General features: G+C 40.3%; 1 protein-coding gene across 2 annotated transcripts in view; it reads right to left on the bottom strand.

The window, feature by feature from the left end:
- The window catches only part of SNX25 (sorting nexin 25), a 130,709-nt gene that overhangs the window by 27,042 nt on the left and 78,254 nt on the right, over nt 1–25,413 (bottom strand). For both annotated transcript variants that reach the window (XM_026508607.4, XM_057303561.1), the window contains exons 7-9: nt 14,033–14,214; nt 3,197–3,328; nt 327–599 (exon numbers count right to left, since the gene is read on the bottom strand). In XM_026508607.4, the coding sequence (XP_026364392.1) occupies nt 327–599; nt 3,197–3,328; nt 14,033–14,214 (587 nt within the window). The remainder of the gene's footprint in view (nt 1–326; nt 600–3,196; nt 3,329–14,032; nt 14,215–25,413) is intronic.

The raw sequence follows: 25,413 nt of genomic DNA, 5'->3' as shown, positions 1-25,413 counted from the left end.
TGCCTTTGGCTCAGGGCGTGATCCCGGCGTTATGGGATCGAGCCCCACATCAGGTTCCTCCGCTATGAGCCTGCTTCTTCCTCTCCCACTCCCCCTGCTTGTGTTCCCTCTCTCGCTGGCTGTCTCTATCTCTGTCGAATAAATAAAATAAAATCTTTTAAAAAAAAAGAAGAAGAACAAGGGGAGGAGCGTGTAGGTCCTACTTACAGTCCTGTACATTAAAAGATGAAGAGGTGCACCAGATTCGGCTTATACAACATGAGCCTACCCGATCGTAATCGAAGCTTAACTACTGAGAAGGGAGGAGAAAATTAAATGTGACTCACCAGTTCATCCTTGCTGGAAATCAACTGTGAGACATGTTTCTCTTCCTCTTTTATCATCAGTTTCTCATACAGGTCACTGACAATAAATGAAGGGTAATACCTATCCTTTAGGGTTTCATAAACATCTCCCTGGATTTTGCAGAACACTTCAATACCTTTATTTCCTACAAGACACTGCTGGATTTCTTTGTAAAGTGATTTTTCCACAGATATTTCTTTGCTTTCCACAAAAAAATTCTGGTAAATTTCGCCAACTAATTGTGGGATTTCATTCTGAAAAGACAGGAAGATGAAGAACAAGAAAGGTAAGAAATATCATCTCTGATGAAAAGGATTATCTTCAGAATTCTCTATATTTCAGGGGCGCCTGGGTGGCATAGTCGTTAAGCATCTGCCTTCGGCTCGGGGCGTGATCCTGGAGTTCTGGCATCGAGCCCCGCATCAGGCTCCTCCGCTGGGAGCCTGCTTCTTCCTCTCCCACTCCCCCTGCTTGTGTTCCCTCTCTCACTGGCCATCTCTCTCTGTCAAATAAATAAATAAAATCTTAAAAAAAAAAAAAAAGAATTCTCTACATTTCAAAGGAAGACATGTGGAGTGTACACAGGTACCAGTGTGGCTCTTTGCTTTTCTATGCACATTCAGAACCAAGGGGTAAGAGTCAGACCCTGAAAAGACAACTGGCTCCTTAAAATGAACACTTCAGTTGAATAGTTAACAAATGTAATTTCTTTGAAATGCTGGAAAGAGAAAAATGACAACAGTTCTCATCTTCAATGGACTCCTCGTATATCTGAATTTTGCAGCTCAAATATCAGCTAAATTCAATTTGGCTTTTTAAAATCTAATATAAATAATTGGAAGTGCCACTTCTCACTGCAAAAAAAAAAGTCAGTATTGTGTAATTTAAGAAAACAAGAAAAATGTTCTTTCAGAATGATGATTTATTGCATTATAATCAAGCTTATTAGACGGCTTAGCCTTAAACGTTACACTTAGGTCACAGCAAGCCTGCTTCGCAAATACAAATCTCTCTTCTGGTTACCATAATATTTATATTTCCTCTAGACACATCTCATTAACTCTAGGAATGTTATACAAAGTCTTCAACAGGAGTGAAAAATGAAGACAGGGGCGCCTGGGTGGCTGAGTGTCCAACTCTTGGTTTCAGCTCAGGTCATGATCTCTGGGTCTTAGGGCACTGCCGCTCAGTGCGGAGTCTGCTGGAGATTATCTTCCTCCCCCTCCCCCTCTGTCCCTCCCCAAGCTCACGCTCTCTCTAAAATAAATAAAATCTTAAAAAAAAAAAAAAATGAAGACAAACAACTTAATGAATGAAGATTGTGAATTCAACAAACATCCCAGAACTTTTACATCCAAACCAGTGTTCCTAGGTCAAAACAGCGAGTGTTGCATTTGACAAAGCTATATGCTCTATTCCACTGAAATCTTTTGAATTGTTTTCAGTAGTTTAGAAAAATTCTTTAGATTGCTCTTTGCAATATTCCTTTGAGAGCAGCCAAAAGTCATTTGGAATCAAGTCTAGTAAATAAAATATATAATGAAGTGGGCAAAAACAGTATTTGGTAAAATGAGGTAATTTGTGGCTTACAAATTAACAATGAGAGGCATTTCTAAGAAGATTTAAAAGTCCTATGAGAGTTAATTTAATTCCTCAACCAATGTAGTTTGTGGGGCCTCTGGGTGGCTCCGTCTTTAAGTGTCTGTCTTCAGCTCAGGTCATGATCCTGGAGTCCCAGGATGGAGCCCCACATTAGGGGTCCCTGCTCAGCAGGGAGTCTAGTCTGCTTCTCCCTTTGCCTCTGCCCTCCCCCTTCTCATGTTCTCTCTTTCTCCCTCTCTCTCTCTCTCAAATAAGTAAATAAAAATCTTTAAAAAAAAAAACAAAAACAAGGTACTTTGTGATTTATGATGTATTTTAAGTTGGTGTTCAGTTCTACCAACACTCATATAAAGTGCAAATAGAAATTTGATGTACCCACTGCTCTTTGTGCTTATTTTAATAAGCCTCTCAAAATATATGTATTATATGTGTTATACATATTGTTCTGCATATTTATAGACACATATAAACATACATATTTCAGTCTTTAATCTTTAAGTGTATTGAGACCTTGCCAAGTGCAAAACACAATGCTTATTGTTGGGGTTTTCATTATAAGAGGTTTCTATAAGCAAAAAAGTGCTTTTGTGCTTCTTAATTCAATCATATTTTATTTTTTTAAAAGATTTATTTTTTATTTATTTGAGAGAGAGAGAGAGCAGGGGAGAGGGAGAGAGAAAATCCACAAGCAGACTCCCCACTGAGTGCGGAGCCTAATGTGGGGCTCAATCCCACGACCCTGAGATCATGACCTCCGCGGAAACCAAGAGTCAGTCACTACACTGACTGGGCCACCCAGGCACCCCATTAATTTAATCATATTTTAAATGAAATAAAAGAAGGACAGTCATGTAAAATATGCACATGATGATATTAAAATTACAAGGTTATGAGATTGAGGTGCATGTGGCAAGATCAATTCCCTGTAACAGCAATGTGGAGATACATATATGTCTTTTTATAATGTGTTAAAAAAAAATAACTGCCTGAAAGTAAATTCAATATTTTGGTAGATTTGTAAGTCACTTTTTCCCTTGGCTACACATTCAAAAGCATCTTTTTTGTAAAATAAAATCAAATTTTATCTACCATTAGGGGCTACAATACAATTCCATTATTATATTTTGTTTTAAATAGTCTTTTAATGTATACTTATCTTACAGCTTAATTGAGAAACACAGATACACTGCCTAACATGCAAGTTTTCATCAGCTAGTGAACAATATTCTTTTGATGCTGTATATATTACCTTGTTAGCACTCTTTAAATATTCCACAGACTCCCAAAAACTAATCAAAGCTCTCTTGTCCATCCTTTCCATGTACATTCGAAAATGCTCTCGGTAGGAAGTACTGGCCAAGATATCTTCAAACTGAAGAATCTATGAGGGAAATTTAAAAAAAAAATTAAGAAAAAAGTTAAAAATCAAATTTTAATTATCAGTTTACTTTAACTTCCAATGGATTAGTTTCTACATGGGGGGGGGAGTCTCATTTTTTAAGGTCGTAGTCGGTGTAATATGGTATTTCTCTCCACTTCTTAAATTTTAAATGGAAAAAGTTTATTAAACATTCAAAATGTACATATTCAATAAATACCAATTTTCAATTAATCTTCCACGCAGTCAGCAAAAGATCTGTTTGGCATCTACTCTGTATCAGGCACATTTCTAGGAAATGAAACAGACAAAAATTCCTGTCCTGTGGGATATATTGCTAAAAGCAACAGATGCTCATAATACAAAAATTGAAGAGAAATGTATAAAAAAACCAGGAGGCTGGAATCTAATAATTTGGCATTTTTGCCTTCCATCCTATTTTTTTTATACAGCTGAGGAAAATGATTTTATATCTTGCTCTTTTGTTTACAGCATCACATTCATTTAAAAAGTCTTTTGTAAGCATCATTTTAATTGGCTCATAATATTACACTGTATGAGCGTACCAAAATTACTCCTTTGTTTACCATTCTGCATGCTTACAGAAAAACCACATCTGGAGACACAGTGTGCATAATCTTGAGCACAGGCTGCCACAATAGGAGAAAGCAGATCACCTTTATAATTATTCATAACTCAATTAGTTAGGAGAAATGCCTCAAATTAATTTAGAAGGAACTGAAGCCCCATATCTTTAGCTCTTAGTTAGGTTTTTTAAAAAAGACATGTTAAGTATAACTCAAATGCAATGAAAAGAAAAACTTAAGATTTTTAAGATTCTTAAAATTTAAATTGTGGCAATTGGAAGTTTTTTGGAAATGTTACCAGTAAGATCTTTCTAAAATCAAGTGTATGTGATTAACACAGATTCAACTCTTCTGCCGACACTGAGCCCTCAAGAGGCTTTGCGAGCAGAAAGGGGCAGGCATTTTTCTAACAACTTCTGGTAACTAATTAAAGGAGATAGCCATCCTATGCTACAGATCACTAACCATTAGAGTCTATAAATATTTCAGACAATTAGTATTTAATTAGTTTACTAACTTTGGAAGATCACAGCGTGTATCTTTACGTAAACCCTACCAGTAAAGCACTTTGAAGTACAAATTCTAACTTTACATGGTCCACAGAGGTTTGTAGGAACCATATCAACTTCGGCTAGGGAAAACAGATCACTCAGAGAGCTATCAATTTTTAGTAGAAAGGGTATTCAACAAAATCTAAGGAAGTCTTCCCAGTATAATTTTCCTTGGATCAAAATGAATTCCAAGTTAGAAATTAAATTCATATATTTGCAAAACCAAGTTCAAAATGTCTTCTAAAATACTGGCCATTTTTAGATTTTTATAGTGTCTTATGAATATTCTATGCTCAGTTCCAAAAGTACAAATACATATAAATAAATGACAGCAAATATATCTCAAGTATAATTAAACATCTGATATATCTTTCTTGGCTGGTGGATTAGCCAAATTCTCTGCTCCATTTGTTTTTTTCTTTTTTTTTTTTTTTTTCCTCCTCTTGAAGGAGAGAAGAGCATTTCCCTGTGTAACACCTGCACTAAGGGTGTGGGTCTGGCTGAATTTTGTGACTTCTGGCAACCAGCGGGGCTTAAAGCCTGTAGTTCCAAAGGTCAGCAGACTAGCCTCGGAGAGAGCCCAGGGGGAACTGTGCTGCTGTTGGAGAGAAGACCAGCAAACAACTTGCAGACAGACAGCATAGGAACAGCGATCTAGAAGAGCACCTAGGGTACATGGTGGGGAGGTTATTCACTCATTTCAGAGTGTATCCCAGAGAGGCAGTGTTCATGGAAAGACCACTCTGGGAACAAAGGAACTGGCCATATCCATCTCCCTCCCCCACCCCTCAGCATAAGTGCAGGGACCCTGCAGGAACCCGCACTACGCCCTCACTCATTACCTAACTTGCTTATACCAAGCACCCCCCTGACCCTGTGCTCCAGTAGAACTGTCCCTCCCAGTCATGCTGGACTCAGTCCCAGGACTGCAGGCCCCCTCCCCCAGAAGACCAGCCCAAACTCCTGCTCACACCACACGTCCCAACTCAGGAGTTGTGTAGTTCTGCTGGCAGTGGTGCAGGTCTCACTTCACAAACAGACCAAGCACACCTAGTTAGAATGTGCCACATTTCAGGCAGGGACCAAACACTGCCCATGATAGGTAAAGACAGCCTCTCCAGATAACTGGTCTGAAAGATAAAGCAGCCAGAACACACACACCACATATTGGAGACACTCCCAGAAGTACCAGGCCTTGGGGAACAAGGGACACTACATGGCAGGGCACTATGGGACCTCTTCTTCAGAAGGCCATTACCCTCAAGAACAGGAGATACAGCTGACTTTCCTAACAGAGAGAAACAGGCAGAGATGTAGACAAATTGAGAAGACAGAAATTTATCCCAAATGTGGCTCAGTCAGTTAAGCATCTGCCTTAGGCTCAGGTCATGATCTCAGGGTCCTGGGATCGACCCACATGGGGCTCCCTGCTCAGCGAGGAGTCTGCTCTCTCCCTCTGCCCCTCCCCTGCACTCGCTCATGCACACACACTTTCTCTCTCTGTCTCAAATAAATAAACAAAATCTTCAAAAAAAATGTTAAAAAAAAAAAAAGAAATTTATCCCAAATGAAAGAACAGGACAAGGTCACTGCCAGAGATCCAAGTTAAACAGATATCAGTAACATGTCTTATGGAGTATTTAAAGCAATGATCATAAGGATACTCACGGGACTTGAGAAAAGAGTGGAGACATGAGCATCTTATAGAGATAAGGAATAACAAAACAGAGATAAAGGGTTCAATAAACAAAATGAGAAACATGCTTGAAAGAATGAACAGCAGGCAGAAGCAGCAGAGGAATAAATTAATGATCTACAAGACAGAGTAAGGGAAAGTAATCAAGGTGAACAAAAGAGAGAAAAAAGAATTATGTAAAATGAGAATAGGGGACTCAGTGACTCCATCAAATGTAGTAACATTTGTATTACTGGAGTCCCAGAAGAAGAAAGAGAAAAAGGAGCAGAAAATTTATATGAAGAAATAATACCTGAAAACTTCCTGAATGTGGGGAAGGAAACAGATATCCAGATTGAGGATGCACAGAGAACTCCCAACAAAATCAACAAAAGCAGATCCACACCAAGACATATTGTAATTAAACTGGCAAAACACAGTGATAAAGAAAAAAGTTTAAAAGCAGTAAGACAATGGAAGTCAGTAAAACCCCATGAGGCTATCAGAGGATTTTTCAGCAGAAACTTTCCAACCCAGAAGGGAGTCGCATGATATGTTCAAAGTGCTGAAGAGCAAAAATCTGCAGCCAAGAACACTCTATCCAGCAAGCCTATCATTCAGAATAGGAGGTGACATAAAGAGTTTCCCAAACAAAAACTAAAGGAGTTCATGACCACTAAACCAGCCCTGCAAGAAATATTAAAGGGGAAACTTTGAGTAGAAAAGAGAGACCAAAAATGATAGTACATAGGTAGGAAACACCAAAGCAGTAAAAATGAGTATTTTAGTTTAAAATCAGTCAAGGAACTCACAAAAGGATGTAAAATATGATAACATATACCTAGAACATGGGGAGGAGAGAAATAAAAAATGGGTTCAATTTAAATGAACATGAATTTAATATAGATTATTATATGAAGAACAGGTTATATACAAACCTAATGGTAACATGTATCAAAAACCACTAATAAATATGCAAAGAATGAAGAGAAAGAAATCCAAATACATCACTAAGGAAAATCAGCAAACCATGAAAGAGAGAAAGACAAGACCAGAGAAAATCTTCAGAAACAACCACAAAAGAAATAAAATGACAACAAATATATCTCTATCAATATTTACTCTGAATGTAAATGGACCACACACTCCAATCAAAAGACATTCTGTGACAGAATGGATAAAAAACAAGACCCATCTATATGCTGCCTACATGAGACTTATTTTTAGACCTAAAGACACCTGCAGATTGAGGGGTGCCTGGATGGCTCAGCCACTTGAACATGCAACTCTTGATTTCAGCTCAGGCCTTGATCCAGGGCCACTGAGTTCAAGCCCCACAATGGGCTCCATACTGGGCATGGAGTCTACTAAAAAAACAAACAAACAAACAAACAAACAAAAAATGACACCTGTGGATCGAAAGTGAGGGGATGGAGAAACATATGTCATGCAAACGGATGTCAAAAGAAAGCTGGAGTAGCAACACTTATATCAGACAAACTAGACTTTAAAACAAAGACTGTAACAAGAGACAAAGAAAGACACTATATAATAAATGATAAAGGGGACAACCCAACAAGAAGATACAACATTTGTAAATATTTAATGCAATCAACATGGGAGCACCCAAATACATAAAACAGTTAATGACAAACATAAAGGAACTAATTGATGATAATACAATAATAGTAGGGGACTTTAACTCCCTCCTTATATCAATGGACAGATATCCAATCATAAAATTGACAAGGAAACAATGGCTTTGAATGACACATCGGACCAGGTGGATTTAATAGATACATTTAGAACACTTCATCCTAATCCATAAAAATACACATTCTTTTCAGGAGCACATGGAACATTCTCCAGAACAGATCACATATTAGGCCTCAAAACAAGTCTCCATAAATTCAAAAGAAGATCAAAGTCATATCATGCATCTTTTCTGACCACAATACTATGAAACTAGAAATCAACCATAAGAAAAAATCTGTAAAGACCAAAATTACATGGAGGTTAAATAACATGCTACTAAACAATGGATGAGTCAACCAGGAAATCAAAGAAGAAATTTAAAAAACATATAGAAATAAATGAAAACAAAAACACAACAGCCCAAAACCTTGGGATGCAGCAAAAGCAGTTCTAAAGAGGAAATATATAACAATACAGGCCTACCTCAGAAAGCAAGAAAAATCTCAAATAAACAACATAACCTTACACTGAAAGCACCTAGGAAAAGAAAAACAAATGAAACCTAAACCCAGAAGGAAAGAAGGAAATAAGACTACACCAGAAATAAATGATATAGAATCCAAAACAAAAACAAAACAAAACAAAACAAAACCAAAAAACAAACAAAACCAATGGAACAGATTAATAAAACCGGGACCTGGCTCTTTGAAAAAAAATCAATAAAATTGACAAACCTCTAGCTAGACTTAACAAGAAAAAAAGATAAGGACTCAAATAAAATCACAAGAGAGGAGAAATAACAACCAATACCACAGAAACACAAATAATTACAAGGGAATATTATGAAAAAATATGTGCCAAAAAATTGGACAACCTAGAAGAAATGGACAGATTTCTAGAAACATATAAACTACCAAAACTGAAACAGGAAGAATTAGAAAATTTGAACAGGCCAATGACCATCAAAGAGATTGAATCAGTCATCAAAAAACTCCAAAAAAACAAAAGTCCAGGGCCTGATGGCTTCACAGGTGAATTCTAACAAACATTTAAACAAGAGTTAATACCTATTCTTCTCAAACTAGTCCACAAAATAGAAAAGGAAGGGAAACTTCCAAATTCATTCTATGAGGCCAGCATTACTCTGACACCAAAATCCGATAAAGACACCACTAAAAAGGAGAGCCACAGGCCAATCTCCCTGATGAATATAGATGGAAAAATTCTCAAAAAAATACTAGCTAAATGATTTCAACAATACATTAAAAAAATCATCCACCATGATCAAATGGGATTTCTTCCTGGGTTGCAAGGGTGGTTCGATACTCACCCAAAAAACACCCAACACCCAAAAAACAAATAATCCAATTAAAAAATGGGTAGAAGAGGGACGCCTGGGTGGCACAGCGGTTAAGCGGCTGCCTTCGGCTCAGGGCGTGATCCCGGCATTATGGGATCGAGCCCCACATCAGGCTCCTCTGCTATGAGCCTGCTTCTTCCTCTCCCACTCCTCCTGCTTCTGTTCCCTCTCTCGCTGGCTGTCTCTATCTCTGTCGAATAAATAAAATCTTAAAAAAAAAAAATAGGTAGAAGACACGAAGAGACATTTCTCCAAAGAAGACATCCAGATGGCCAACAGACACATGAAAAGATGTTTATCATCACTTATCATCAGGGAAATGCAAATCAAAACTACAATGAGACATCACCTCACACCTGTCAGATTGGCTAAAATCAAAAACAAAAGAAACAACAGGTGTTGGTGAAGATGTGGAGAAAAAGGAAGCCTAGTGCACAGCTGGTAGGAATGTAAACTGTGGGAAACAGTTTGGAGGTTGCTCAAAAAGTTAAAAATAGAATTACCTTAGAATACAGCAATTGCACTACTGGGTATTTATCCAAAGAATACAAGAACACTAACTCAAAGGTATACATGCATCCCGATGTTTACAGCAGCATTATTTACAATAGCCAAGATATGGAAGCAGCCCATGTGGCCATTGACTGATGAATGAGTAAAGAAGTAGTGTTCTCTGTGTGTGTGTGTGTGTGTGTGTGTGTGCGTATAATGGAATATTATTCAGCCATAAAAAAGTGTGTGTGTGTGCATATAATGGAATATTATTCAGCCATAAAAAGAATGAAATCTTGCCATTTGCAAAGGCATGGATGGTGCTAGAGTATTATGCTAAATGAAATAAGTCAATCAGAGAAAGACAAATACCATATGATTTCATTCCTATGTGGAATTTAAGAAACAAAATAAGTGAGCAATGGGAAGAAAAAAGAGAAAGAAAGACAGAAACCAAGAAACAGAGAACTGATGGCTACCAGAGGGACGGGAGGTGCAGGGATGGGTTAAATAGTTGATGATCACTGGGTGATGTGTAGAATCATTGAATCATTATATTGTGCACCTGAAACTAATGTAACACTATATGTTAACTAACTGGAATTAAAATAAAAACTTGCATGTGGTTAAGACTGATCTTATCTCTGTCTTGAATGTTTAATAGATTTCACCAGTGAAATAATACGAGCCTGAAGTTTTCTTTGTGGGAAGCTTTTAAATTATAAATTCATTTTATTTAATACATCTAAGGCTACTCTGATTTTCTACTTCTTTTTGAGTCAGTTTTGGTAATTTGTATTTCCAAAGGAATTTGTTTTATTTAAATTGTGAAATTCACTGATTTCAAATTGTACGCAATACTCCTTTGTTCCCCTTTTAATGCACGGAGGATCTATAGTGATGCTCCCTCTCTTGTTCCTAATAATGGTTATTTGTGCCTTCTCTCTTCTTTTTGTCAGTCTAACTAGAGTGTATAATAGATCTTTTCAAAGAACTACCTTTTGCTTTCACTGATTTGTCTCTACTGTTTTTCTGTTCTCTATTTCATTGGTTTCTGTTGTTATACTATTTCCTCCCTTCTAGTTATTTTAGTTTTCACTTGTAGGTTCTTAAGGAGGAAGATCACTAATTTTAGACCATTTTTCTTTAATATAAGCATTAAAAAGTGTTTCCTTCTGGGATGCCTAGGTGGTTCCATCAGTTAAGCATCTGTCTTCAACTCAGATCAGGATCCTGGGCCCCTGGGATAGAGCCCCAGCGTCAGGCTCCCCACCCAGTGGGCAGCCTGCTTCTCCCTCTCCCTCTGCCCTTCCCCCCTCCCCTCACTCATGCTTGCTCTCTCTCTCTCTCTCAAATAAATAAATCTTAAAAACAAAAAAGTGTTTCCTTCCAAGTAGTTTTAATTGTATCCCACAAATATTAAGATGTATTTTCATTCCATTCAAACTAGTTTCTAATTTTCCTTATAATTTCTTGACTCAAGCCTTATTTAGATATATTGTTTAATTTATAAATATTTGAGAATTTTCCAGATCTTTCTATTACTGATTTCCAATTCCATTTGGTCAGAGAACATAATCTGTGTAATTTTAAATCTTTTAAATTTGTTGGGATTTGTCTTACTGCCCAGCAATATAGTCTTTCTTGGTGAATGTTCAATGTACACTTGAGAAGAATGTGTATTCTGTTGGTACTAGGTGGAATGTTCTAGAAATGTCCATTAGTTCCCATTGGTTACTATTGTTGTTCACGTCTCCTGTATCCTGATTTTTTGTTTATTTCTTCTATCAATTACTGAGACAGGGGAGTTAACATTTCTAATTATAATTGTGGATCTTTTTTTCTTTCAGTTCTGTTAGTTTTTGCTTCATGTAATTCATTTTATTTTATTTTGTTTTATTTGAGAGAGAGAGCACAGTGAGTGGGGAGCGGGGACAGAGGGGGAATGAGAGAGAGAGAGAGAGAGAGATCTTAAGCATGTTCCACGCCTAGCATGGAACCCAAGTCAGGACTCACTCTCACAACCCTGAGATCATCACCTGAGCTGAAATCAAGAGTCGGACGCTTAACCAACTGAGCCACCCAAGCACTCCGCTTCATGTATTTTAAAGATCTCATTGATTGCATACATATTTAGGATTATCACGCCTTCTTGATGAATTGACCCCTTTATCATAATGAAATGTTCTTCATCCCCGGTTATATTCCTTATTCTGATGTCTATCTCATCTGATGTTAATATTACTACTTTAGATTTCTTATTCTTTGTGTTTACATAACATGCCTTTTCCCCTCCTTTCACCTTCAACCAATCTGTTCTTTAATATTTAGTTTCTTGTACAGAGCATATAATTCCTTCTTTTTATTTATTTACTCAATCTTTCTTTGAATTGGGGATTCATCTAATTTCGAAGACTAGGTTCTGAAATAAAGTTAGGTGGTGATTCCTCTGGATCAAATATGATTAGGTTATAGCAAAACTCCTCTACCCATTTATGGCCCCAAACTAACCAAAATCTTACCTCTAGACTAGCAAAACCACCATAAACATTAGAATTCTGTAACATTAGCTGAGGCTTTCAGCCTGAAGCCTAACGGAAATTATTTTACTGAGGTTAAACCGTTGAACAGCAATGGGTTGCTCCTTTCCTAAATATCTGGAGAAACAAGTTAAAATGGAGCCAAAACCAGATTAGTTTTGTAAATACTGCCAGATAACATGTACTGAAATCACATCCAAGTTCTCCTAAAATGATATTCTTTTATGGTTCTCAAGGTTTTCTTCTACCATAAGATCTAAAACCACATCATCTTTTGACTAGGTAGCAAGCCATCAGATGTGTCTTCTAGGTATTTATCTCTCATCTCTATTGGACAAAGGGCTCTTCGACTCCAACTCATATATTTTGTATTCTAGTACCTTGCACTGTAACTGAGAGATTGTGGACCCTCATAAATGTCTGCTGAATGAATGAAGAATGAAATGAATGAATGAATGAATGCATGGGACACAAGAAGAGAACTTTTCTATGACAAATGTGACTGGAAATCTATTTAAGAGTTCAGAGGCTGAGGAAAAAGGGGAAGAAGGACAATATTCGACCTGCTAAATCCATTCTCTCTCCAACATGCACCAAAAGGTAAAATTTTCACTTTGGACCACAAAGCCAATTGCAGAAAAATGTATTTGCTAAGAGCAAAGTAAACAGCTCTCCAGCCGTAAGGGGAGACCCTTCTATAAAACAAGAGCTACTCGGGGCTGCATTTGTGCCACTTGCCCAAGATGCTGCAGAAGAACAACTCTGGCTTGTGTTAGAGTCGGTCCAAAGTCAAGCATCAACTATACTGAAGAAGCTCTAATGGAGCCTGGGCCACGAACAAGGAAAAAGGTCAAAGGTCATCACTGGAATGAGGAGGAAGGGAAAAGTCACAGATAGGCATCTGAAGTCAAACAAAGAACTGAATGAGAAAAGATCAAGAGACTAAAAATCCAAACAGGTGAGGTTAGAGGCTGTAGCCAGAGTCAAATTATACTGATGGTAGCCTCTTTGTGACTAAGTGCCGTCTTACAAAAGATAAGTTTAGAGACTGCCTTGAAGTCCTGTTCCCAAGTGGTACAAACAAGTTCCTCAGGGGATACTGCTACTGTTTCCTTCAATCTTAGCATTCCCTAGGTCTTGGAAGACAAGACTGGGTCCTTGAGAGTAGAACAGGTACTGAGGTAGGGCTAGGACACTTTCCTAAGCTCCACGATTTCAGGACCCAGTATCGGACAGTCCAAAGTTTTGTTGTAAAACGGTCGCTGACATATTATGGCTTAGTGAGAAAGCACTCAGACTGTGAAGCAGCTAGATCTGGGTTTTTATCTAGTTCTGCCTCCTCCCACCTGGCGTTAGGTAATTTACTTAAACCAACTCTGTTTCTTCACCTGTAGAATGGAAATACCGAGAAATTCAAATTTCATTGCATTGTGGTGAGAGCTAAGTAAAATAACTTAAAAGGTACCTTCTATTCCATAGGTGGTTAGTTCTATCCAATTGACAGTGGGTAAACCTATTGGGCCTTGTAAATGTAAGTGTGTGCCTCGGGGTTTGTGGGTTAGGAAAACACACATGGGCACATACACACATATATACATATATCCCGTGCCTCCCTATCCTACCTATTATCATTCACAGAAGTCAAGGACACCAAGTAATACAGCTCTTTGTGAGCAAACATGTGAGTCTCTGTTCTGGAACATATGTCTTATGTTAAATACCAAAAAGTTAAAAGATTGGACGGGAGATTACATGAGTGTTTATAACGAACATGAAATGGTCAAAACGAGAAACCACAAAGCTCTACCTTCTGGCTCTGAGGTCCTTCTGCCTCATCCAAGGCCCCCTCGTCTTGCTGGTCATAGGCAGGACCTCCCAGGATTCGGATTCTCTTCTCACACTGCTTCTTTGCCACAGTCAGTTGGTTAATATACCTTTTCATATTCCTGGCCCTTAGGAGATCGGCTTTCATTGCAGCAGTTTCTTTACCTTGAATGGGACGGATGGACAGGACCCAGTCAGAGGACAAGGTACAAAAAGGGGAATGTAACAACTCTGAACGAGACTGGTGTCTGATGTGGTACATTTTGAACAGTGGCTACTAAAGAAGAGAATTTATACTAAACACACACACACACACACACACACACACACACACACACACATACTCTCAAAGAGAAGTACCATTAATTTGAACAATCCCACTCAGGTATAAAACATTTTAAAAACCTCCTCTGTACATACATACAATCGATGTGCATGTGTGTATGTGAATGTAAATATACATATGTGTCATGCACACAGAGTCATTCCTAAGCATGCAGTGAGCGCTCACTGGGCGGCAGGTACTGGCTAGGCATTTGGGACTCAAGAGCAGCTGTTAAATCTCATGGAACTTAAAGTCTAGCAAGGAAGAAATCCAAAGATAACAGTAGCAATTATGAGTGTAATACGGGCTACAAAGAAGACGTGCAGGTACCCTTGAGCTACTTGACCAGTGCTTCTGACCCAGGTTTCCCTGAGCAAATTATACTCAAACAAAATGAAGAAGGAGTGGAATGTGGTGCCCAGAGAGAGGCGCAAGTGTGAAAGTGAAAGCCATGAGGCAGGAAGGAGAGAGCTTGGGAGGACCTGGAAGAGTCGGTGCAGCTGTTGCAAGGGGGAGCTAGTGATCCCACGTAAATGCGGAGGAGGCCGGAGCCAGAAGACACAAAGCCGTTTAGACTTAGTCGTCTCACAGAGACGACTTCGGTCTTTAGCTCAATAGCACTGAGCAGCTTCTAATGAGTTTTAAGCAGGAGTATGTCATAAATGGATTTGTATTTTTAAAGATTATGCAGGAAGGATTAAAAAAAATAATTGGAAGGCAAAAGACTGCAAGAAGAGAAACCAGTTGAAGACCATTGCAGTAACCAAGGAGGCAGATGCCTAAACTAGGGTCACGGCAATGGTAGAAGAGGGGACTGGAAGGATCTGAGAATGATTTATAAAGAGAACTAACAGGACCCTGTGATTGACCAGACAGGGGAGAGAGTACGTGGCTAAGGAATATAAAGAAAACAGAGGTTATCAAAGACACTCCCAAGTTTCTGCCATGAGCAACCATGGAGGTGGTGGGGCCAATTATGAACCAGGGAACATTACAGAAAAAGCAGATTTATGAAAGACCTTAAATTCAACTGTGGACAATGTGGCAGATGATATTTGTCAAAGGTGCTCACGAGATCTCTCATTTCACCTGCTCTTTTTGTCAGTGTTACCTTGACAATCTCCCTCTGAGAAGTAGGGTGTGTGTTCCGTTTTCTTGAACACAGGTGGGTTTGTGGTTACAGAGGAAGCGATGCCGTGACTTCTAAAGCTAGATCGTAAAAGGCCACACACTTGGAGCCCTGAGCCGGCTGGTAAATCACCCACCGGCCAGGAGGCCTCCATGCTTTGAGGAGGCCTAAGCAGTCAATGGAGAGATCTACATGGAGAGGCCCCCCCAGACCACAGTCCTGGCTGGGACCTTGGCCCACATCCAGCACCAACTTGGCACCATGTGCATACACCATTGTTGAAGGCGAGGCATCCAGCCATAGTCAAGCAGAGAGGAGTCATCCCTGCTAAATCTGCTCAAACTGCCAACTCGTGTACAAAAAAATTACTATTAAGACACTGCATTTTAGGGTGGTTTTGTTACACAGCAAGAAGAACAGGCAAATTGAGTTTAAGGGCATTTGGCTCCCTGAGCGGAGATAGAAGGTGTGGAGTTGAGAAGTGTTCAGCAGTTGATGGTAACTCAAGTCATGGGAGTAGGTGAGACAACCCAGGAAAATGGTCCCAGTACAGAATCTAAGTAAACCCTACCTATAACAGTGAGAAAGAAGAAGGGAAGCTAGCAAAGGAGACAGTGAATTAGAGATAGAAGGTGAATGTGAGAGTGTGGTTTTTACAGAGAAGCCCAAGAAGGAATTTCCGCACCATGGGAAAAACAGTATCTCGTGTGTGCTACTGCACAGCCTCCTAACTGGCCACCATGCGGTCACCTTTGCCTCCCCTTCGGTCTTTGTCAGCATGGCACCAAGGATAACCTATGTAGCATACCAACCCAATCACGTCAATCCCCTGCTCAAAACTCTCCCCCACGCCCCCATTTCACCTGCAGTAAAAGGCAAAGCTCTTTCAAGGGGCCAGAAGGCCCCACACACTCCAGCCTCGGCCCCTCTAACTCTCCACAGTAACCACACTGGTTTCTTTACGGGCTCTCACCTTTCTTATATAACAGCTTTATTGACATACACTTCACAGACCGTACGATTCACCCTCGGGAGAAGCCGGGTACCCATTAGCAGTCACCCAACCCTCTCAGCCCTGGGCATTTTTAAGGGGCTTTCTCTATGGATTTGCCTATTCTGGACATTCCATGTAATCAATACATGGTCTTTGGTGATGGGCTTCCTGCACACACTGGGCGGTTCCCTGCTCAGAGCTTTTTCATGCCTTCCCTCAGCAAGGCCCTTTCATCCCCCCCAGATCTGCAGGGCTCACTTTCTTACCTCCTTCAGATCCTCAATTCAGGTCTCAGGGGAGCCCTCCCTAAGCACCCTATTTCTAACTGCAACCCCCAGCCAACAACACTGCCTTTCTCCCTCCCTGCTCTACTTTCTCCATAGCCCCTATCACCACACTAATATTCGACTTATTTATCCTGTAAGTAGGTCCTCGTCGAGGCCAGCATTTTGCTCATTTATAAACTATTATATCTCCAGCACCTATACCCGTGCCTGGCAACACAGTGGGAACTCACTGAATATTTGCTGAATGGATGAATGAGCCGTGTCAAGTATTCCTGAGAGGTCAACAACGACAGAGCTAACATTTCACTAAGTGCTTACTATGTTTCAGGTATTGTGCTTCTCTAGAACTTGGGCTCTGAAGGAGAGAAACAGAGTATCCTCACTTCCCTTTCTTCACTTTACTCCAACAACATGGTTTCCATCCCTTCTCTCCACCAAATCTGCTGTTGCCAAGATCACTAGCGACCTCCATATCAAACACAGGGGTGAGTTTTCAACAGTGCCTGGAATCACTTAAATCAGAATTCTGGCTGTGCCACTTAGGAGTTATATGGTCTTAGCAAGAATTTTTTAAGATTTAATTCAAAAACACTTGCAGTGGTATGTTTCCTTTTGTTAGCATTATGTAATTTCAAGTAAAAGCAATATTAATTTTTAAAAATGACTAAGTATTTAGTCATTTCGTTGTGGAGAATGGACTGGCTTTGCATACACAACATAGAGGCAGGATTGGGATCGAGGGAAGGCTTTTTTTTTTTTTTTTTTTTTTTGGTAGAGAGATGAGCTGGTTTTAATGCTGATGAGAAGGAATCAGTTAAGAGAAAAAGAGAAGTGACAGATGTGGAGTGGCATCTAGAAAACAGGTAAATAATGTGTGGTGATGAGCACTGGGTGTTACATACAACTAATGAATTGTTGAACACTACATCAAAAACTGATAAGGCACTGAATGCTGGCTAACTGAACATAAAAATTTTAAAAATTTAAAAATTTAAAAAGAAGACAGGTAAATAGACTGGCTTTGGAAAAAGGCCACCTCCTCCACCACAGTAACACAGAAGGCAGAAGAGATGGGCATACCTACAAACCAAGTTTGAGGATTGGTGGTTGGAAGCTGGGGCGGTTTCCCCGATATGGTCCCTGTTTCCTTAAAGTAGTGAGTAACGTCAATCTGCTTACAGTGACATCGTAAGTAAAATGGGTGAGTGGTCAGAGGCCTGCAGAAAGTGGGGAAGTGGGAAATCTTCTATGGAAAGCAGAAGAGCAAGCTCACTAGAAACAATGAGATTGTTTCAGGCAATGTTCAGGGCCTACGTGACCACCAGATAAATATGAATATACCTAGGCAGGTAGACCACACCTTCTGGAGGTGAGTCATAATGTGTTCAGCTGAGATTGGAACTACCCATAATAAAAGAAGGGAGTCTGGGTTCTGCTTCTCGGTGCCCCTCGAAGTGTTTTACAGAGCACTTTGTAATGTTTTCTAGAACTCTGTGGGAGACCTCTAATCCCTACGATGACCAGTACGTCTCTCAAGTCCCACTTAGTCAATTTGTGCAAATGCCCAAAACAATACCTGGGCGGGCTGAACAAGTTAACTGAAAAAACTCAGATGAGTACCACAAAACATTTTATCTCTCAGAAGCAGCTTTTTTCAGTACTAAGCACAGAGCGTAATAGGTAGAGTTCAGGTCAACAGAAGGCTTCTTTGTTCCGGAAGGTCTGTCAGATATTATAGGATGACTTTTCTGTATGTGTGCTGAGGAGATGCTTTCATTTGACTTTAATAATAGTTTCTCAACTTGTCCTATGCTTGGCTGATAGGCCCTGACCAAAGAAATCATTAATTCAAGGTTAATAATAACGATGATGATAATCTCAAGAGAAAAAAATAGTATTTCAGAGTCCCCTTAGTGGGAAGATAAAGGTAAGTGAAAGTCTGCCTCCAAATTAGTCTACCACAAACTAGGATGCTTTCTGTGTGTAACCAAAACAAATACATGGTGGGAACAGTTAATTTTTCAGAAAAAATATTTTCATTTTTAAAACATTTATCTTTAAAATGTACATTTTTTTTTACATATTTAACATGCTCTAATGTTTGGGAACAAAATAATTGTCTTGTATAAAATAAATCTAGACCACAGTTTTAGTTTGGGGTTAAAATAGGGTAATAAAGAGACAGCCATAGGAAGAAACTGACACACATTTATCAACAACCAAATTCTCTTTAGAAAGCATAAAAGCCAAGAGCACAAAAACTAGAAGCAAGTTCCAAAAAGAAGGAAAAAGAGAATAAACCTTCATCCAAAACCCAGCTGCAGGGCTGAGAAGAATATTCTCGTGTTCTACTCGAATGTCCCCAGCTCACGTGAACACAATGCCATTGTCTGATCACAAAGCCTGTTGCTGACGAATTCCATGCAGCTTGTTGCTTAGGCAGTTCTGTTTATTTTTGCCTCAGAAAACTAATACCACGTTCAGTGCTAAGTGACTAACATGGAACTCATGCGGCCCGTGTGTCTGTCGTGCCAAAATCCTTATAAATCCAGCGATGCAGATGAATTTGCTCTGTGACCTGAAAACCCATTCAGTCAGGAAATATTCATGCCACGAAAAGTATAGGCCAGTGGGTACGTGACAACACACTGTGGCCCAGCTCAAGCCAGATTTACATGGCTCGCTCTCCGTAGAGCGTTAGGGAACACTGCGCATTGTTACAAACTGGTGAATCACACAACTGTCTGACCTAGCTTTAGAAAGAAGGCCAAGAAGATAAATAGTGGCAGGTGAAACACTGACTAGCAGTGGCCCTTGAAATAGGTGCCAAGATGAACACATAAGTGATAGAATATTCTAAAGCAATTAATTATAAATATTTAGTGTTCTTCCTTCTGGATAGTCCAGATTCTACTGAAGCCAGAACAAAAGGAAATGGGTTCATTGGGTTCCTCTGCTGAAAAAAAAAATTCAGATTAGACATTGGGTGAATGCTTTTAGCTACGAAGACATTACAGGAGACCTAGGGACAACACCTGGCACTGCTTTTTGCTTTAAACCTTCTGCCCACAATAGAGCTCTTCCACAAGCAAGTAAAGTGTCGAGCAGTAAAATACAAACTCCAGGGAGAACTGTTGGGTTCGACTTCTAATGAAGCAAAGGAGAGTGAAGTCATTTATAGTGTAAACTAAGGACTCCAGAAACAGCATGAGTGTAAGCAGATTAACACGACACCACTTTCTTTCTCAGGTCCTAGAGAATGTCACGAGCAGGGTATCTTTTCTTTCCTCATAGCACGCTACCAAATCCCAAGACATCTCCTGATAGCAGCACTCTCCCGGCAGGCCGACTGGGGGAGTCGGTGGGTAAAAGAGCAAGGGTTCTCATCATCAGCACTACTGACATTTGGGGTTGGATAAATTTTGCTCCTACGGGCCATCCTGTGCATTGTGGGACGCTGAGCAGCGTTCCTGGCCTCTACCACTAGATGCCAGCAGCATCCCTTCCCCCAGATGGGCCAACCAATAAGGTCTCCAGATGCTGTCAAATGCCCCAGGCACCCTGGGGGTTGGGGGTGGGATTGTGCCTTGCACCGCCACCCCACTGAGAAGTACTAACATAGAGGTACAAACTCTGTGACAGTTAAGGAGACGAGGCTGCACACTTGCCCCGTTCCCCTGACTCCCCAACATATGACTCTCCTCCCCAGGATGCACAGGCCTGCTCTTGACCCCCAGGCCCCTGAGGTAAGGAGTTCCTCACCGGAAAATATTGGGCCTCCATTCCTCAACTCGTATCCATAGTGACAAAATAACAATCCTTTGAATCTTTCTTGTACATGTAAATAGAAGTTTTAAAAAACCCTCTTGAGAGGAGGATATGTATTTATGGGTATGTATTTACCAAGGGACTAGTCAAGTTTCAAAATGAGAAATGGTCCTCAACTTCTTAACATGAAACTAACAGCAATTCTCAGTAGTTACTAATCATCACAAATTTCTTCAAAATTATCTGAAAATCACCTCAAAAGTTGCCCAGGAACTAAAATATATATAAATATATATTTATCTATCTTACTTTTCAGCTTGAGGTCAGTATGTTCTTTTTCAAAAAGAACAAATGGGGTTTTCTTACCACATCCAACACCTGAATTTCAGTCTTGAGTGTCACTCCACTTTAGCAGAAAGCATACTCAAGGAATAGCAGACATCATAGCAGACGTTGATGGCGGAAGCACTCATGTTATAATGGGGAAGGCTACAGAGAGCTGGTAGTTTGACCTGACCCAGCCTGGTCAGGTATGCTTATAGTACACCTTTTCTTCCTTCCTTTAAATATCTCAAGTACTGAAACTTCTAGCACTTCCTTTGGTTTAAAGCCCTCCAACATGCTTGCAATACATTTTTAAAGTAATAATGTCGTATGAACTAAATCCACACAATAACTAGGGGAGATCCGCTCCCAAATTGGAACCATGAGTTGAACAGGCATGAGACATACACTTAGAACACAGATCCAGCCCAATAACTTGTAAGTTTTGAACAAGACTTTCATAACATCTACCTATGTGAATAAGGAGTGCAGTGGGAAGAGACCAGAACTAAAAATCAGGAGATCTGGGTTCAAGTTCCAGATCTGTGTGTGACTAACTAGTTCTAGTTATACCAGGTATATTATTTACCATCTCTGGACCTGAACTTCATTTGTATAAATGCAGTGTTAGAATATATGATGATTAAGGTTATCTTGGGGTACAGAGGTGGGAAAAGGACTGGCTATAATGTTATGGGACTATACAGAAAGTAGTGGAAGTGCCCTGAGCCCTTAGTCCCTCCAGGCAGAGGAGGGATGGAGACCAGGGAGCCAGGCAGGATGCTGGAGAAGGGATAGCAGGTGTCAGAGGCTGCAGTACTCACAGCAGGAGGGCTGGGCAGGGACAAACCCTGGCAAGGGCCCCCATAGCCATGGGCTGGGATGTCTTCTAAGTTTAGGTCATTCATAAATTAGGAACTGTTTGTATCTGATTACTGCAATGCTAGAAAATCCGATCACATCAAAGCACAAGGAAGGACCCTGAGAAGTACACTGGAGTCTACAGATTAGCTCCCTTCTTTCAGGCAGGGGCACCTTTAAATGCAAGATCAGACAAAGAAGGTGCATATTATCTTTATAAAATAATTTCTAATGGAAATCATAATGGTTCTTATCAGCAACTGTCTGTGTCTATATACATATGTCATATTTTCTGAAGGTCTTCTATAGTTCTACTTAACATATTCAATTCTAAAACTGTCTAGTTAAACACTAAAGAAGATGCGCAACTTGACCAAAGCCCCCCCTATCTATACTACGAGCATATTACTCCCTCGGGTGTACTATTTATACTTCACAGTTTCTGGCAGACTGAAATCAACATCATGTCCTTTATTGCCGTCAGCTGAATAAATGTTACTCTTGAATCACCTTCACTATTCTTCATAACATTTCAGGATTCAGAACAGAAGAACAGAAAAGGTGGCTTAAAAAGGGAGCTGTAATCCTGGACTTATTCCCACCAAACTGCAGGGACAATTCAGCGTATGTCCTAGTACTACTTAGAGTTCCTATACTTGGCCAGTGCCTTAGTTCATTCAAGCACCTATAACCACAGACTGGGTGGCTATAAACAGCAGAAACTTGCTTCTCACAGTTCTGGAGACTGGAAGTCCAAGATTAGGGTGCCAGCATGGGCAGGTTCTGGTGAAAGCCCTCTTCCAGGATGCAGATGGCCACCTTTTTGCCATGTCTTTACATGGCAGAAGAAGCGAGGGCTCTCTCTGGGGCCTCTTTGATAAAAGCAGTGCACTAGGCTCATCCATGAGGGCTCCACCCTCATGATTTAAATACCCCCCCAAAGGCCTCACCACCTAATACCATCATGTTTGGGGGTGTTAGGATTTCAATGTAAGAATTTTGGGAGACACAAGATCCATGTCCAGCCTTTGCCAAGAGGCACCAGACTGTGTGGTCAGGAAACCCAGACAGGTCTATGACCTTCCAGGGACATGCATGGCCCAGAAGGCAGGGACAGCAAACATGGCTGCCATGGGCCATTTAAAAACTCAATTCTTGGGGACTCCTGGGTGGCTCAGTCAGTTAAGTGTCTGCCTTTGGCTCTGGTCATGATCTCAGGGTCCTGGGATAGAGCCCCGCATTAGGCTCCCTTCCTCTGCCTGCCACTCCCCCTGCTTGTACTTTCTCTCTCTCTCTCTCTCTCTCTCTCTCTGTTAAATGAATAAATAAAAATCTTTAAATAAAAAAAGAATTTTGGGAGACATGAACATTCAGACCATAGCAGTCAGCTTATTTCAACAGACTATTACTCAACTACTCTGGCTGCTCTAATTGTAAATAAAAAGCTAAAGAGTTGGCTACTAAAACACAAACACTAATACATGAGTGGCTCTTCATTATCTACAGCAGTGGCTCTCAAAGTGTGGTTCCTGGATGAGTAGCATCAGCATTACTGGGGAACCTGTGAACACTGCAGACTCTCAGGGCCCACTCCAGATCTCCAGAATCAGAACCTCTGGGGTAGAATCCAGGAATCTGCATTGTAACAAGCCCCCAGGTGATCCTGAAGCTCATTACAGCTTGAAAACCACTGTTCTACAGAATTAAGTCCAAACTTCTTAAGATAGCTTACAAGTCTCTTTAGTATCGGCCCCCATCTTCCTATCAAGCCTTATTTCTTCATTACATGCTAAGCACCAGTACAGTGTCTCATCTGACATAGCTCATACACAGGAGGCCATTCCACAACTGTCTTCTTTGTCTGTGGACATGTGGTACCATTTATCCATATCCACCTGATAAGCCCAGAAGAAAATGAGGGCCACTCAATCTTTCCAACTCAACTCTGCTACTCTTAAGAAAAAGTCTTTCTTGACCTCTGTTCCAGGTAGAGCTGACTACTCCACACATCTGTCCCACTACTAAATCCTGAACATGCAACTCTCACTGCATTTAGCAAATTGTATTATAATTTTATATGCGTGTCTCCCTGTTTCCTTTTTAGGCTATGATCTCCTTAAGGTCAGAGACAATTTTTTAATTGTATAGCTGTGCCTAACACATAATGGCATTCAAGAAATGTCTGCTGATGGGGCGCCTGGGTGGCACAGCGGTTAAGCGTCTGCCTTCGGCTCAGGGCGTGATCCCGGCGTTATGGGGTCGAGCCCCACATCAGGCTCCTCCGCTATGGGCCTGCTTCTTCCTCTCCCACTCCTCCTGCTTGTGTTCCCTCTCTCACTGGCTGTCTCTATCTCTGTCGAATAAATAAATAAAATCTTTAAAAAAAAAAAAAAAGAAATGTCTGCTAAATGACTAAAGACCTATTTCTGGTGATTAAGACTTCTTCCAGAGGGGTGCCTGGGTGGCACAGCGGTTAAGCGTCTGCCTTCAGCTCAGGGCGTGATCCCGGCGTTATGGGATCGAGCCCCACATCAGGCTCTTCCGCTATGAGCCTGCTTCTTCCTCTCCCACTCCCCCTGCTTGTGTTCCCTCTCTCGCTGGCTGTCTCTATCTCTGTCAAATAAATAAATAAAATCTTAAAAAAAAAAAAAGACTTCTTCCAGTGTACATTATTCTCTACTGACATGAGGGATCCTAAAAACTCAAGAGCTTTCTTACCTACCCAGAATCAGAGGAAGTGGGCTTGTGATCAGAGGAGAGACATCTGAGATAAAATATAAAGATAAGTAGGAATTACCTAGACAGAGTGAGATTGAGAGTAGGGTAGCATTCTAAGAAAAATCAGAAAAATGGGCAAGGAACATGAGGCAGAATGAATCAGGGTGAGTTGAGGAAAAAGTAACAGTGTGGCTAGAGTACAACGAGAGGGAGTGGAATGGCAAGAGATGAGGCTGAAGACAGAAACAGGGGCCAGGGCAAGCAGGTCCTTGTAGGCTGCATGTCTAAGAACAATGGGAAGACAATGAAGGGTTGGAAGCACAGAGGTAACATGATGACACCTGCATGTTCTTTTTAATCATTGTGACTTCAATATGAAAAAATATATTAAATAGGGGCAGGTGTAGATAGAAGGAGACCAATTAAGAAGCTATTACCATAGTTCAAGAGAGCCTGGTAGTGGAAGATGGTTGTGTAGAGAAACAGAACAGAGGTGAGATATATTTAGGAGGTCAATCTGTGTGCCAGTAACGGACTAGACATAGTACACGGTGAAGAAGGAATGAACAGAGATGACTCCTAGTGTATGACATATGGATGGATGGTATTCCCATTCACTGAAACAAGAAACTAAGAGGGTGACCAGTTATGTGGTACTTTGATTTGGACATTTTGATTTGGAGGTCTGTTTATGATATCCAAATAAAAACACTGAGTAAGCAGTAATAAGTAGAAAAGTGAAAGCATAGAGGTTCTGTAGATAGAAACTTGGAGACTAATCAGCATATAGATAAGAGAAAGAGAAGACTAGCCAGGGAAAGGGTAGAGGCAGTGCTACCCAACAGAACTTCTGTGGTGATGGAAATGTTCATTCTGTGCTATCCAACATGGCGGCCACATATGGTTACCAAACAACTGAAATGTGACTGGTATGATTAAAGAACTGAGTTTTAAATTT

This window comes from Ursus arctos, unplaced genomic scaffold (genome assembly GCF_023065955.2).
Source record: "Ursus arctos isolate Adak ecotype North America unplaced genomic scaffold, UrsArc2.0 scaffold_27, whole genome shotgun sequence".
In the NCBI taxonomy this organism is placed as follows: domain Eukaryota; kingdom Metazoa; phylum Chordata; class Mammalia; order Carnivora; family Ursidae; genus Ursus; species Ursus arctos.
This window is presented reverse-complemented; position numbering and strand designations above follow the sequence as displayed.